The sequence below is a fragment of the Anabrus simplex genome, chromosome 2, assembly GCF_040414725.1.
Source record: "Anabrus simplex isolate iqAnaSimp1 chromosome 2, ASM4041472v1, whole genome shotgun sequence".
Classification (NCBI taxonomy): domain Eukaryota; kingdom Metazoa; phylum Arthropoda; class Insecta; order Orthoptera; family Tettigoniidae; genus Anabrus; species Anabrus simplex.
Genome location: NC_090266.1, coordinates 708492422 through 708507678, shown reverse-complemented (window position 1 = coordinate 708507678; position 15257 = coordinate 708492422). Strand labels below are relative to the sequence as shown.

The 15257-nt window shown below is 42.9% G+C and overlaps 1 protein-coding gene across 2 annotated transcripts in view; it reads left to right on the top strand.

The window, feature by feature from the left end:
• Nucleotides 1-15257, top strand: part of LOC136864389 (SRSF protein kinase 3) — a 541887-nt gene that overhangs the window by 331878 nt on the left and 194752 nt on the right. For both annotated transcript variants that reach the window (XM_067141325.2, XM_067141324.2), the window contains exon 4: nucleotides 13369-13456. In XM_067141325.2, coding sequence (XP_066997426.2) covers nucleotides 13369-13456 — 88 coding nt within the window. The remainder of the gene's footprint in view (nucleotides 1-13368; nucleotides 13457-15257) is intronic.

The following is a 15257-nucleotide window of genomic DNA, read 5'->3' as shown; positions in this document are numbered from 1 at the left end:
CACTTCTAGTCTTTTCCTGCCCCATCGTCGTAAAGTAACTTGTAAAAAAATAAAAGAATGAAACATAACATGTCTCTGATAATGTCTCTTCTGATCCTGCATATAGCAAATGCTGGGGCTGTACCTTAATTAAGGCCACGGCCGCTTCCTTCCAACTCCTAGTCCTTCCCTGTCCTATCGTCGCCATAAGACCTATCTGTGTCGATGCGACGTAAAGCAACTAGCACACACACACACACACACACGATCCTGCATATTAAAATTACTTTTGGCAGCTCAGGGTTGACATTCAAATAGCCCCACTGACGTTGATGGAATTTAAAGGACGCGTTTTATATTTAACACCTGACTACAGTGAGGAGGTCAACAGAAGGGCGTGTAATTCTTGAATAGGCCACATCCGTCAACTCACAGTGATGTGGTTGTAGAATTGGGAGTCAATGTATGTTCTGTCCCCACATAGGCACATTGCCTGACGGGTCACTGGTTGAAATACCTGTGTGCTAGAGAGACCTTAAAACATATGAACAAGAAGAATGAAGCCAACACAATATCAGGCTGTTTGATGGTGAAATAATATATGAGCATCCGATGAATCAGAAGTCTTTTCATAGTTCGCAGTGAGTCAAGAGCTTTCTTAACCTTCTGATCCCAGATTGGCCTGCTCAATCGCGGCTCAGATAGTCAAGCCTTGTGTTTTGATAGACAAAATTCGGGCACCTCCGAATCTTCAAGGAAAAAACAGCAAGAGTGGTTAGTGGAACGTAAAACTATTATTATTATTATTATTATTATTATTATTATTATTATTATTATTATTATTATTATTATTATTATTATTATTTAAAATCTGCTGTACGTCCCACAGACACAGAGGTCTTATGGCAACGCCACGAACCTACTACGCTGGCGTAGCAGGGGGAGAGGTGATACTCCCACGTGGCGCGTCCCAGGTGGCGGAAAGGGGGGGGGGGTCCTAACCGGCTTGCTGGCGGACTTGAGCGAAATAAATTAGCTCTCACGGAGCAAACACACAACCCCCTGTGGGTGGGGACGCAGGCGAGGAATACACCCACGGTATACCCTGCCTGTCGTAAGGGGCGACTAAAAGGGATGATCGAATTAGAACTGTGCGTCTACTTGTAATTAGTACCATCACGCAGGGAACACCATGGGTCGCTTTTACTTGCGCGTAGTACCACTATGTTAGGTTCGCAATAGGTTTGTGATTAGTAGCAACAGTATGTGCTTCCGGCTGGGTTTTACAGTACCTGTGATTAGTACCACTATATGAGCAATACCATGGGTATGCCTTGCCTATGATTAGTACCCACTATTTGAGGAACAGCACGGGATAGTACCAGTCCCTCTGATTAGTACAACTATGTGAGGAACACAATAGGTTTGCGTTGCCTGTAAATGACGCCACAATGTGAGAAACACCATAGGTCTGTGTTGAGTGTGTGCATTACATTACCTGTGAGTAGTACCATAACGTGTGGAATACCGCGAGTCTACGCTACTTTTGATTAATACAGCAACATGACAAATACCATGGTTCTACTTTCCTCGCAATAAGTACATTATGAGGGGCCGATAATCTGGATTTTTGACCCCTGTAGAATACAAGCATAATCAATTCAGTATTGTGCTTTAGAAGCAGTCCCTTGGTCAGTAATACTATTGTTTAACGCTACTTTCTGGGAATGTGAGGCATTGCGGGTTGGATCCACTAATTGTTTTAAATTCATATCCATCCATTCATTCTTCGTCCTCACGTTCTGAATTCTGGTCAGTGGAGGATTTTGGAGTTTTTAATTGTCATTACCGGTACATTTCGTCTCGTTTCATACTGTTAGGGGCCGATGACCTTGATGTTAGGCCCCTTTAAACAACAAGCACCATCATCATCATTATGGCAACGATGGGATAGGAGAAGGGTAGAAGTGGGAAGGAAGCGACCTTAGCCTTAATTAAGGCATAGCTTGGTGTGAAAGTGGGAAACCACGGAAAACCATCTTCAGGGCTGCCGACAGTGGGGTTCGAACCCATTATCTCCCGAATGCAAGCTGATAGCTACGTGACCCAAACAGCACAGCGACTTGCACGGTATTATTATTTTTTTCTATTTGCTTTACGTCGCACCGACTTGCTTATGGCGACTATGGGACAGGAAAGGCCTAGGAATGGGAAGGAAGCGGCCGTGGCCTTAATTATGGCACAGCCCCAAAATTCGCCTGGTGGGAAAATGGGAAACAACGGGAAACCATCTTCAGAGCTGCCGACAGTGGGGTTAGAACCCACTATCTCCCAGTTGCAAGCTCACAGCTGCACGCTCCTAACCGCACGGCCAACTCGCCCGGTGTTAATATTATTAAATGGACTAGAATGGCTCCTTCTTAAAGCGACTGGATGAAGAGTTGTGGAGTTGGTGCCAAACTCATCAGTTGTGAGCTCCTAAGTGTGGAAGATTCTAACTATTCTCGCATGACGACTACGTGACGAAGTGGAGTAGTCTATGTCAACTCAGGCTGGTAGTTAGATAATGTTCATTCCAGGCCACCTTCGTAGCCATGTTGAACCACAGGATCCTGTGGTATCTTTGAAGTTAAGCAACATTTGTCGTGCTCACTATTTGGATGGATAACCCACGTGCTGTTGTCTAGAAGAGGAACAGAAAGAAATTGGCCACCCTACCGCAAGTGACTCCAGCTCAAGATGCGCTCCGGTCTTGCTGGGGGCAACGACTAGAGTAGGTCGCCAATGTCCGGATTTCATTAGTTAGTTAGTTAGTTAGTTAGTTAGTTAGTTCAGTATCCTTCCGAAAATAATGCACGGTAGTGTTTCATCAGGAGGTATACTATGCTATTATCACCATTGGAGTTGCGAAGTAATCTGTCATTTGGTTTTTCCTTCGAAATAATCGATCGGGACTGACCTTTAAGAACACGTCATATGCCGTACTGATGGAGTTCAAAACACTGTAGAGGGGCTGAGTGGCTCAGACGGTTGAGGGCTGGCCTTCTGACCCCAGCTTTGCAGGTTCGATCCTGGCTCAGTCCGGTGGTATTCGAAGGTGCTGGAAGGTGCTTGTCGGTAGATTTACTGGCACGTAAAATAACTCCTGTACGGAAAAGTTCCAGCATCTCGGCGTCTTCGAAAACTAACAAAAAAAGGTTAGAGGGACGTAAAAACAATAATATTAATTACTATAAATACTGAATACGAGTTCTGTAGAGAAATACACCTTAAATTTAAATTTTAGACCATTGAACAGTTTAGTACAGTATTCGATTTTGAGTTTCTAGTTTTAAAACTCCGTATTCCTCTACCTTACAGCTTTATCATCCAAACATTCTAAGTTATACATTTTCGTAAAAGTATAAGGGTATAACGATTAACTGTTCAAGTTTTCTTCCTTTATTTCGAGACTCATTACGAATGGCGCTTTCAGCTGCAATGTTTGATCGAATTACGAGATATTTTAAACTCTGGAGTGGTAATCCAATTTTCAAACGCGCTTCTCGCAGAAGAGGAGTGAATGCACTAATTAACTTAAGTCATCTTGAAATAACGTAACTGATTAGCAGTTACTAAGAGAATGTCAAGTCGTCGTCTCGTATTTCTTTAATTTAGGCTTTGTGGAAAGTGCATCTGAGATTGCTAGCTCCTAACAATCCTGCAGTGCGTGGATCAAAAGGAATTGTAGGTTGTTGACGTATGGCCGTAGGTATTCAAAGACACCTGTATGTAACATTTTTTTGTCTTGCATATTCTTTTTGTTTATTGTATAAAATCAATGTGGTAAACACGAATATGTCGCAAGTTTTCGATATTTTAACTGTTTTTTAAAAACGTAAATTTACCACTTTTTTCTGGCAGTCGTAGTTGTTCAATGCGATCTTCCGTAGATCGCCTTAATGTGATGTTCCAACTTTATTAGTATAAAGCTGGAAGGGTTCAATATATCGACTTCTTTAAAAGGCCGATTATATTTATCGATATTTCTTCCTGTCGTTTGTGAATGTAGATACAGTTCTTTGGTTATAAGTAACGTTGATTGTTGTCTTGTGACGTAAAATGTCAACATCCAGAAGGCCGTGTTGTGTCTGCGGTCATTGCATAGGATCTAAACAAATGAAACATAAAATTTCGGTGTCCTCATTTTTTTTTTTTTTTTTTTTTTGCTTTACGTCGCACCGACACAGATACGTCTTACGGCGACGATGGGATACGAATGGCCTAGGAATTGGAAGGAAGCGGCCGTGGCCTTAAGTAAGGTACAGCCCCGGCATTTGCCTGGTGTGAAAATGGGAAACCACAGAAAACCATCTTCAGGACTGCCGACAGTGGGGCTCGAACCCACTATCTCCCGATTACTGGATACTGGCCACACTTAAGCGACTGCAGCTATCGAGCTCGGTGGTGTCCTCATTTTCAAGACCAACATGTCACATGGACTCCTCATGTGACACGTGGCAGCAGCCGGTCTACTTTAGAGGGTCGACTACGTGCAACAAGAAAGTGTATGCCATTTGCAATTCCCCGAATATGGCGAGGGCCTACAAATCATCACGACAACTGGTACTTTTGTACACATTACAAGAGTACCAGGAGCAGAAAAATCATTGTATACCCTAGCACACCGTCGTCTGTTTGAGGTCACTTGATGAACACATATTTGTGTACTTGTGTTCATTTGATGCTTCCTTTTTTATGTTTTCATGTTTAATATTTTATACTTCTGACACAAATGAATGAATAAATAAATAAATATTGCGGCAGTACAACATGGTGAAGAGCCGTCAATTCCATCACCGCCAAGACTACTAGTGAAAAGGAAGTAGAGACGAATTCAAGTGAGGACTGTGATTTCAGTTTTAGTGAGGAAAGCAATTTGGAACCACAACTGTTTACTCCGCCGAAATCGGATGACCTCCTTAGGCAGTTGCAATTAACGAAATCAAAGTCTGAACTCCTTGCATTCCGTCTTAAGCAATATAACTCCCTCGATAAATCCTGCAAAATAACGAAATATAGGCTAAGCCATGAGGATTTTGCGTGCTTGTACCAAATGTACGGAAATCGTTGTTTTTGTAGTAATGTTAATGGTCTATTTTTAACACATTAAGATTATTCATACCGAGTGAGTTTACCATGTGGTTCGGGTCGCGCAGATGTGAGTTTGCATTCGGGAGATAGTGGGTTTGAACCACAGTGTCGGCAGCGCTGCAGATGATTTTCCGTGGTTTCCCATTTTCACACGAGGCAAACTCTGGGGCTGTACCTTAAGTAAGGCCATGGCCACTTCTCATTCCTAGGCCTTTCCTATCCCATCGTCGCCTTAAGACCTAACTGAGTCGGTGCAACGTAAAGCAAATTGTAAAAAAAAGATAAAGCTCGTAAACCAGGTCAGTGGCATTTGTTTATAGATAGCTCACGAACAAGTTTCAAATCTGACCTGCGGCGCAATGGGAACAAGTTTCCGTCCATATAAATATGAAACTGCTCTTGGAAATACTAAGATATGGGTGTTACAAATAGGATATTTGTGGCGATTTTAAGATGTTCAGATTTCTCCTGAGCTTCAAGGTGGCTACACCAAATATTCTTGCTTCGTCTGCCTGTGGGATAGCAGAGCAGATGATCAGCATTACACCAGGAAAAATTGACCGACAAGAAAATAACTCGTTCCAGTGCACACAACGTAAGAAATGAGCCCCTTGTGCCTAGGCAGAAGATGATATTTCCACCACCACCACTCCATATTAGATAGCAACAGTGAGGCTGTGAACCTCATCAGGCCAAGATAACTGAAGCAAAATTAAAAGATGGAATTTTCACCGGACCTCAGATTCGTGTGATGTTAAAATCAAAAGAACTTGTTGTTGCAGTGACCCTTGATGAATGAAATGCATGGGATGCTTTTAGAATGGCAGTGAAACATATTCTGGGCGCCAATAAAAATGAGAAATACATACAACTAATGGAGAACTTGATAGTTACCATGTATTTGGATGTACACTCATGTTCATAAAAATCAGAACACCTTGAAAGACTAGAGATAGGAAGTTCATATTCACAAGACATGTGCATTAGTGTGTTCTGAAGAAAATATTAACATTTGAATCATGTCGGCCGTCAGATTCAAAGTCCATATCGATATCTCTGTGTACCACTACCGACTGGTAAAATGTGCCTGCGGCTCTCGTTATCGCTATAAACTGAGGGTGATGGATCAGTATAACTTGAACAGACATCCAGGATGCCTCGCAGACGTATGCGAGAACCGTACCGTCAAGTGAGTGAGTTTGAAAGAGGGCGAATTATTGGCATGAGAGAACGTGATGCATCCGTCCGGGAAATTGCTGCTCGTGTGGGATGAAGTATGTCAGCAGTGCAACGGGTGTGTACAGAATGGTTCACAGAAATCCGCAGAACACGACGAGATGGGTCTTGTCGCACCACTCAGACCACCCGTCGAGAAGATCGACATCTCATCCGAATGGCATTGCAGGACAGATCTGCGTCTTTCGCGGCTCTGGCGCAACAGTGTAACACATCGTACACTATAAGGAGTGACAGTCCGTCGCCGTTAATTACGGCCTGGGTTAACAGCGCGTCGTCCACTTCGCCGCGTACCTTTGACTAATGTGCATAAACATGCTAGACTGCAATGGTACATGGAACGACGTCACAGGGGACAGGAATGGCAGCAGATAGTGTTTCCGGACGAATCCAGGTTCTGTTTGTTTGAAAGTGATTTCCGCATTTTGGCTCGCCGTAGACAGGGGGAGAGGCATCACATTGACTGCATTCGCGCAAGACATACAGCGCCAACTCAAAGCCTTATGGTGTAGAGTGCTATTGGGTACAACCAGAAATCACAGTAGGTGTGTGTCCAGGGCAGTGTGACCAGTTTGACCTACGTGAAAGACATCTTGCGACCCGTAGCCATACCCTTTCTGCACGTCGCCCCAAACGCCATATTTCAGCAGGACAATGCGCGACCACATGTTGCTGCGCGAACACGTGCCTTCTTGTAGTCACAGGATGTCAGACTGATGCCCTGACCCGCCCGATTACCAGACTTGTCGCCAATCGAAAATGTGTGGGATAGGCCGATGGTGAAACAACGGGTGCGGCGCTGTGACCCAATGGAAACCACAAAGGTGAACTGTGGAACCAGCTGAATAAAACATGGATTGCTATACCCCAGGACGCCATTCGCGCTTTATACGCGTCGATGCCATCACACATGGAACAAGTTATCAGTGCCCATGGATGACCCATTGGCTGCTAGGCAACAGGACACATGCTGAACCTAGGTGACTGAAATGCTAATCGTTTCTGCAGAACATACTAGTGAACATGTCCTGTGAATATGAATTTCCTATCTCTAGTCCTTCAAGGTGTTCTTTTTCTGTGGACATGAGTGTAGAATGCCAGAGAAAATATACTATTTGTTTTCTCATATTCATTTCTTTAGGCCAAATTTAGGAGCTAAAGGCGAGGAAGACGGTGAATGATTTCACCAAGATATTCTCTGCATGGAAAGAAGGTAGTTGGGACTCTGCTCTGACGGGAAACTATGTGTGGGGTAGGCCTATAGTACGTGCAGAAGGGTCAGAAGAACATAAAGAGCCGGGCTGAGTGGCTCAGACGGTTAAGGCGCTGGCCTTCTAACCCCAACTTGGCAGGTTCGATCCTGGCTCAGTCCGGTGGTATTTGAAGGTGCTCAAATACGACAGCCTCGTGTCGGTAGATTTACTGGAACGTAAAAGAACTCCTGCGGGACTAAATTCGGGCACCTCAGCGTCTCTGAAGACCGTAAAAGTAGTTAGTGGGACGTCAAGCAAAATAACATTATTAGAATATAAAGAGGAAAAGTCGTTCTAATGTACATATCTGAATGACATCATTGTTGTATGAAGATTCAGTTTTATTCCATATATTTGCACTTATTACCACCAATTCTTGAGGTATTGTTTGTCGGATTTCTTCTATAGGGCTCTAAATATATTAGATAAGCATGCATTATTAGTAGCTTTTAAGAACATTGAAAATTTCATTATCATATCCAAAATATTGACACTTAAGAAAAACTACTTATATATTTATAATCAGCATCAACAATTTAAGCAATAAACACACGAAAAATAAGATGAACAAAAACTTCGTCAAATTTTGTTACGTACTGTAAAAATCTCCTCCCGCCTCCATTTATCGGTGAACGGTTCATGTGAGCCTGGACTGTATTTCACACTACATGAATGCAGACTACTAGCAAGAAAGAATCATTTTTGAAGTATCATGGACGTGGGTTCAAGCCTTTCTTGTAATAGTAATAATAATAATAATAATAATAATAATAATAATTTTTTTTGCTAGTGGCTTTACGTCGCACCGACAGAGATAGGTCTTATGGCGACGACTACCGTACTACAGAGCATACGGTACATAGGTGGGTTCATAAGAAAATAGAGATAAGAACAGCCAGGAATATACTGTATACCACATTCTAAGGAATGTTAAGAAGGTTCCACAAGATGGCGATTTTTCTTTTTCCTAGTGGTTTAACGTCATACTTACACATGGAAGGATTTCCGCGGCTACGGAGGGTAAAGGAAAGATTGTGGACGAAGCTTTAATTAAACTGCATCCTCAGCGTGTGCCTCGTGTGGAAGTGGAAAACCACAGAAAGCCTCCTTCTAGGCCACCGACGGTGGGTTTCGAACCGATCATCTCTCGAATGCAAGTTCACAACTACGTGACGCCAACCACGTACTCTTCTCGCTCGGTTAGATAGCAACTGATCCTCTAGGGAATCCATGGAAATGTTCTTTATCACGATACTGGAGATATTGAAATTACGCCAGATGTTAGCGAAACTTGAGGTTGAAGTGCCGTATGCAATATTTCTTCCAACCCGTACTTTTCCTAATTACAAGGGGTTGTTGGTTCATAAATGGTCTGTTTCTCCTGGTCCACATCGTACAGTTGGTTGAAGGTAGTTTCAAACCGCACTCCTGGATCTAATATACAGTCCTTCTTCGGGTCAACCCAGTAAGTCATTATGTCCATTCGCCCTGTGGTTTCTTGTACAGTTTTTCCTGTTACCTCTTCATGAGTAACATTTCCAACTTCCTGCAGTACTCCAAGTAACATATCGTCACTGCGCCTAGAAAAACCGCAATGCGATATACAGTATTTCAGTGTAGAACTCTGACCAGAAAGGTTCTGTCATCTAAGGTTCAGTATTGCATGAACTACATAATACTACATACGACTGTTTATGCTTGACGATAATGATAACCTTATTTTTTAAATATTCATACATTTCTATCGAGATGTCGCTTGACAGTTGAGTTTACTCAACAGAGCGCAGAGCGCATGAGCTGTGTTATTGGTTTTCCGTGAGTGGATCAGAGACCTTGACAATGTCATATGTTTTCAAAGCTTTCATAAATGGTTATCATAACCTAGCTTTATTTCAAATACAAATTATTGATTGTACAGTTGGTGAAGTGAACTTGCGGGAATGTGCCGTGTGGTTGTGGAATATTGGAAGTACAGGGTGATTCATTTGAAAGTTCAGAGCGGAGTGCCGAGGATTAGGCGCGCTGGGAAACGGAGACAGCGAGCGCAGTGCCCGCCATGACAAACAGGCATAGTCGGCTCAAAGAAGCGGCATGATTACGCCTATAGAAACTAAACAAAACTGAAAAAACAGGCTACATAGATGCTCTGGACAAATAAGTAAATGAATAAACAAATAAATAAATCAACTAGTTAATTAAAGTGAACGCGCCAGTAATAAATAAGTAAATAAATAAATGCATAAATAAATAAATCAACTAGGAAGTTAAACTGAACTCACCAGTAATAAATAAATAAATAAATAAATAAATAAATAAAAAATAAATAAATAAATAAATAAATAAATAAATAAATAAATCAACTAGGAAATTAAACTGAACTCACCAGTATTTACAGACGATGCTGAAAGTGATCTCCTTCAGCTGCAATGCAAGCTTCACATCTTGTAATGAGATTTCCAGTACTACGCCACTTGTAAACGAGCTGACGCACGTAACGTTTTGATGGTACTGTCGCAACCGGGAAATTGTCTACGGATTTTCGAAGGCACATTTTAACTGGTTTCTTCTTCTTGTGCAAATAACACTGGACCAAAAATATTATTTGCTTTATAGTGTATTTAACCATCGTGATAATAACCTCACAACAGACCTTAAAAGTCCAATAGTTTCTAGCGAACTGAGGGACAGAGTGCTAAACAGCTGCGCGCTGACAGTGAACACTTATCTCGCCAGTGTTGAAAGAAGCCATATGGCGATCGCTCGGGACTTCCCACGGCATGCGAACAGAAGTCTGAACACTTAAATTAATCTCCCTGTAGAAGGTGCATTGATGTTAATATGTGTGTCCGACATGTTTGGTTTTGGAAACAAGTGCGAAGCTAGTGCGTTGAGCGCAGGTGCGATGTCATCCTTACCTAATTGGTCAAACAATTGTATCATAATGAAAATCTCAACTCTGATTGGTGGAGAACCTGTATCATAATGAAACTTGAACTATAATGAGTCTCATTAAGATTGTTTTCTGGCATATATTTCGGCATCGTCGAGCATAAACAAATTTTCGTTTTAAGCGATGCATGTGCTGCGGGTCAGTACTTCTCTCTTCAATATTGTCACATAGCGGTATTTCGAGGCGCAACGACGATATGACGGATTGTGCGGTGTCGTTCATTAGGAGGACTTCACTATGGGAGCAGAACCAAAGGACATGGGGCAAGGTTTCAAACTCCCCGCGGTAACACCGACAGTACTGTATAACAGGGCCTCTCAAAAGCCCAAAATCTCACGCGTGCAAATCGAGGCACAAGAGCTCCGTGCACTGTGCATCGGTTCCACTCGGCTCGGCTCGGTCCAACGCTTCGTCTCTGGGCTACTCGGCTAAGCTCGGGTCAACTCGGCTCGGATTTGGAGCGCTACGAGGCAAGTGCGGAAGAGGGAGACAGGGGGAGCGAGCGAGACAGGCGTGGGGAAAGAGAGAGACAGCGCTATTGCACCAAATCGAGGAGTGGGGGGTCTGCACTCTGGGCAACCAAGCGAAGTCTTCTTTTGCACCGTGCACAGTGCATGCGCCCTGAGAGGCCCTGCTGTATAGTAATACTGTTATTGGTTTAGTGCCCCGCTAACTACATTGTTATGGCTGTCGGAGACGCTGAGGTGACGGAATTTTGTCCCACAGGGATTCTTTTACGTGCCAGCAAATCTACCGACGGAATAGATAATGTAAGTAGGTACTTCTTTAATATTTCGAGGTAACATTACGGTAACATCTGGTGCTCCTTCAAAAGTCTTAAACAGAACTGATTTGTACAGACGGTAGAAGCGCTGGTTTTCCGAACCCGTTCGCAGGTTCGATCCCAGCTTAGTCGGATGCTATTTGAAGCTGCTCAAGTATGCCAACCTCGTGTTGGTAGATTTACCACCATGTGAATGAACTTGGGGACAAAATTCCGGCAACCGAGTTTCTCTGAACACCAGTGGCGTATGCTGGAATCAAGACGTGGGCTACCACTAGACTTAGGTTACCCCTTTTCGACAGTTGGTTTAGTGAACGTGTAGCCTTCATACTATTAATTCCCCTGGCTTGGGGATTGGGTGTTTATGATGTCTTCGCCATTCATTTTATCCTCATTAGATCACCACCAAGCCTATACAGATGTCATGCACTATTATTATTATTATTATTATTATTATTATTATTACTAAGTAAACATGTTGTATTTTACAGCGGTCGTACCCATCGTTCACTGGCTTATTAGCTTCCTCGGGAGATCAGTGGTGGTGTCAGAGACCGACCCATGATCACGGGTTCGATTCCAACCAACAAAAGAGAACACTAAGCCTTAAAGAATGCATTTCAGTTTAGCAGATCTACCTATAAAAAGAAAACTACCTATATTACATTTTTTAAATTTAGAAATGCATTTATTTCTGCTTCCTCCATTCGGAGGCTGCCAAAAAGACAAAGCTTACATAAAAATTTTGATTAGTAATTGCAAGGGCCGTTTAAAATGTGTGTATAAATAGGTATACTACAGTAAAGCCTAAATAATAAAAATTGTATCAGTCAATAGTTATGAAATCAATGATAAATTCCTCATAGGACAAAGATATAGCTAGGAGTATAAATGATTTTTTACTATTGCTAAGGATCCTTTCAGGGCTGCTAACCCAATGTCCTTAATGAATTGGTTATGCAAATTAAATTTCTTGCAAAAGTTGTGAAATGTGTGAGTAATGGTGCCTCTTGCTCCTATCATCAATCCTAAAACATCTTTGCAGTCCAGATGATATTTCTCGGCATAGTATGGAATTGTGGGTTCATATATATCACATTTCTCCTTGTGTACATCATGTGGATAACAGCAGCCCTCCAGTGTCTTTCCACAAGGATGCTAGCAGAAAAACGGGAGTGAAATACCAGCACTCTCTTATCTATATAATTACGTCAGAAATATGGAGGTGAGGAAATATAGGCGATGAGTAACGCATGGTTGATAGCAGTGGCGATCTGACCCCGGTCCCAGCAGCTGTTGGACATAGTCAGCAAGCTGCGGGAGGTGTCTCGAGGGGAGAGGGGCGAGGAGAGTCTGGGCTGCAAAATCAGGTCTCCGATGCCTTGCTATCAGAAATACCTGCGACGTTTTTTCTCCCTGCTTTCAAGTTTTGTAAATGGAACAATGTGTCAGATGCTTACATTGTAATATGGTTTAGATTTCTATCATTCTCATTGAGGTTTGGGCTTCACCGATAGCCTTGGTAGTCCTCAGTATACGCCACTGCTGAACACCGTAAAGACGCTAATAACACGAGTAGTAATAATAGTAGTCCCATTTCCTGATACGGGGTCGAGGATGAGGTGAGGTGAAATTATATGGCATGTTTTTTACGGCCAAATGATTTCCTGTCGCTAACCTCGGCTGAGGAGCCAATGAAAATGAACGATGGTGAATGATATTGTATAAGGAGGTGGAAGTAATTGGCTTTTGCCTATGAATAGAAACTATCACGGCATTTGCCAGGAAATGAACATGGGAAACCGCAGGACAGCCGACGATAGAGTTCGAACCCACTCACTTTACGAATGCAGAGCTTGGCCCCATAGCCGTAGCACGTTAACATGCGCTCACACTCCGCTCGATAGTAGTATCAAACCACTAATATTGTATACCTGTAGTGTATAGATATCGATTTAGCTAGTAGCCAATAATAACTCGTTATGTTGAGAGTAATATTTATGGAGTACAGTAAACATTGTTTTCTGTTACAGGGAGAAGCGCTTCGTGGCACTGAAAGTGGTGAAAAGTGCTGCCCATTACACAGAGACTGCCCTCGATGAAATTAAATTGCTCAAATGTGTAAGTAAAAAGTAATTCTGTTGAAAGTCTCGTGTAACATTGCAAACTGAAATACTGAAAACGAGATCACATTTCCAGTGTAATGATGCTATTGGCGCGGCGATCCCTCAGTTTCTCCACTTAAAGTGCAACTGGTGGTAGATACCTGGCCAAAGAGAGGGCGTTAACCCCTAGGTGGCCCGCCCCATCCCTTCAATGAAAAAGTTCGTAGTAGCAGCTAACAACTTGTATTACCACTACCCTCTTTCATCCCTGGGACTCTTGGGGTAGGGGAACTTGTAAGAATAGCGCTAAAGTAATTCAGTGCAGACATTTACCTCAAATAAGTCATAAACTGTTTATGATATCGAAAATCTGTTTTTACTTTTAGTTATCTTATCAAGGCGCTCGTAGCCTCCGTGGCTCAGGCGGCAGCGCGCCGGCCTCTCACCGCTGGGTTCCGTGGTTCAAATCCCGATCACTCCATGTTTGATTTGTGCTGGACAAATCGGAGGCGGGACAGGTTTTCCTCCGGGTACTCCAGTTTTTCCTGTCCTATTTCATTCCAGCAACACTCTCCAATATAATTTCATTTCATCTGCCATTCATTAATCATTGCCCCAGAGAAGTGCGACAGGCTTCGGCAGCCGGCACAATTTCTATCCTCGCCGCTAGATTCATTCCATTCCTGACCCGGTCGAATGACTGGAAAACAGGCTGTGGATTTTCGAGCATTTTCATCAAGGGGTTCGTAATTTAACTTGTAGTACTTTTCCAGAGTGTCAGTATTTGTTAATATAACTACACTAACTTTATTTTAAAAGTGGAACTCTACTTTTTCTACTTCTAGCATTAGAGCAATGGCCATTATAAATGTACCGGTGTGATTATTTTCTAATCTGATAAGCAGTTCTCCTGCCTGCTGTCATTTTTTGATGGATACAGTACGTTTGCATCCATCTCTTGGCACAGGCCAGAGTAAAGTGCAGCTTCCACCGAAGTCCCAGTCAACATCCATGGCTGTGACAATATGGAAGTTGCTGGGGTATGGGTAGTGCTGAGTACTGACATTCAGAGCATGACTAGTGCATCTGAGTGTTATGAAAGGTGCTGCTCATAGGGTCAGTCGTGCTGCAATAGTACTTTCTGACCCAGTGGAGAAAGCAATGGCAAACTACCTCACTCCTCATCTTGCCTAGTACGCCTCATTTTGGTGCTACCATTGGTTTTTGGGGTTTCCTTACAAGCGCATAACCCTTGATGGTGCTATTTGAGGATCCAACCAGCCTCTGGGCTGATTACCTAACCGACAGACAAGCAGTTCTCGAGAAAATGCAATGTCTTTAAACATGCTTCATTCACCAGCCTATTCGAATGAATCACTAAGCAGGCGCTACATGCTGAGCTTGTGGCAAACGGAGAATGTTCACCCTCGTCTGACGGCAGAGTATACGCTCTAATGTGCACGTACTCTAAGATAACGCTGTATGATTTAAAACGTGACTTTTGGCTACGCCTACTGGGTCACGTAGCTGTCAGCTTACGTTCGTGAGTTAGTGGGTTCCAATTCACAGTCGGCAGCCCTGAAGATGGTTTCGCATTTCTACACCGGGCAAATACTATGGCTGTACCTTCTGTAAATTAAGGGCAGGGTAGGTTTCTTGCCAATCCTAGCCCTTTCCTACCAAATCGCCACCTTAAGACTTGTCTGTGCCGGTGCCAAGTAAAACAAATAAAATTTTAAAAAACACGTGCCATTTAACCAAAGTTTCCTAGTCTTCTTCATCTTCTTCCACACTGGTGGGTTTGTGGGTGCGAACTG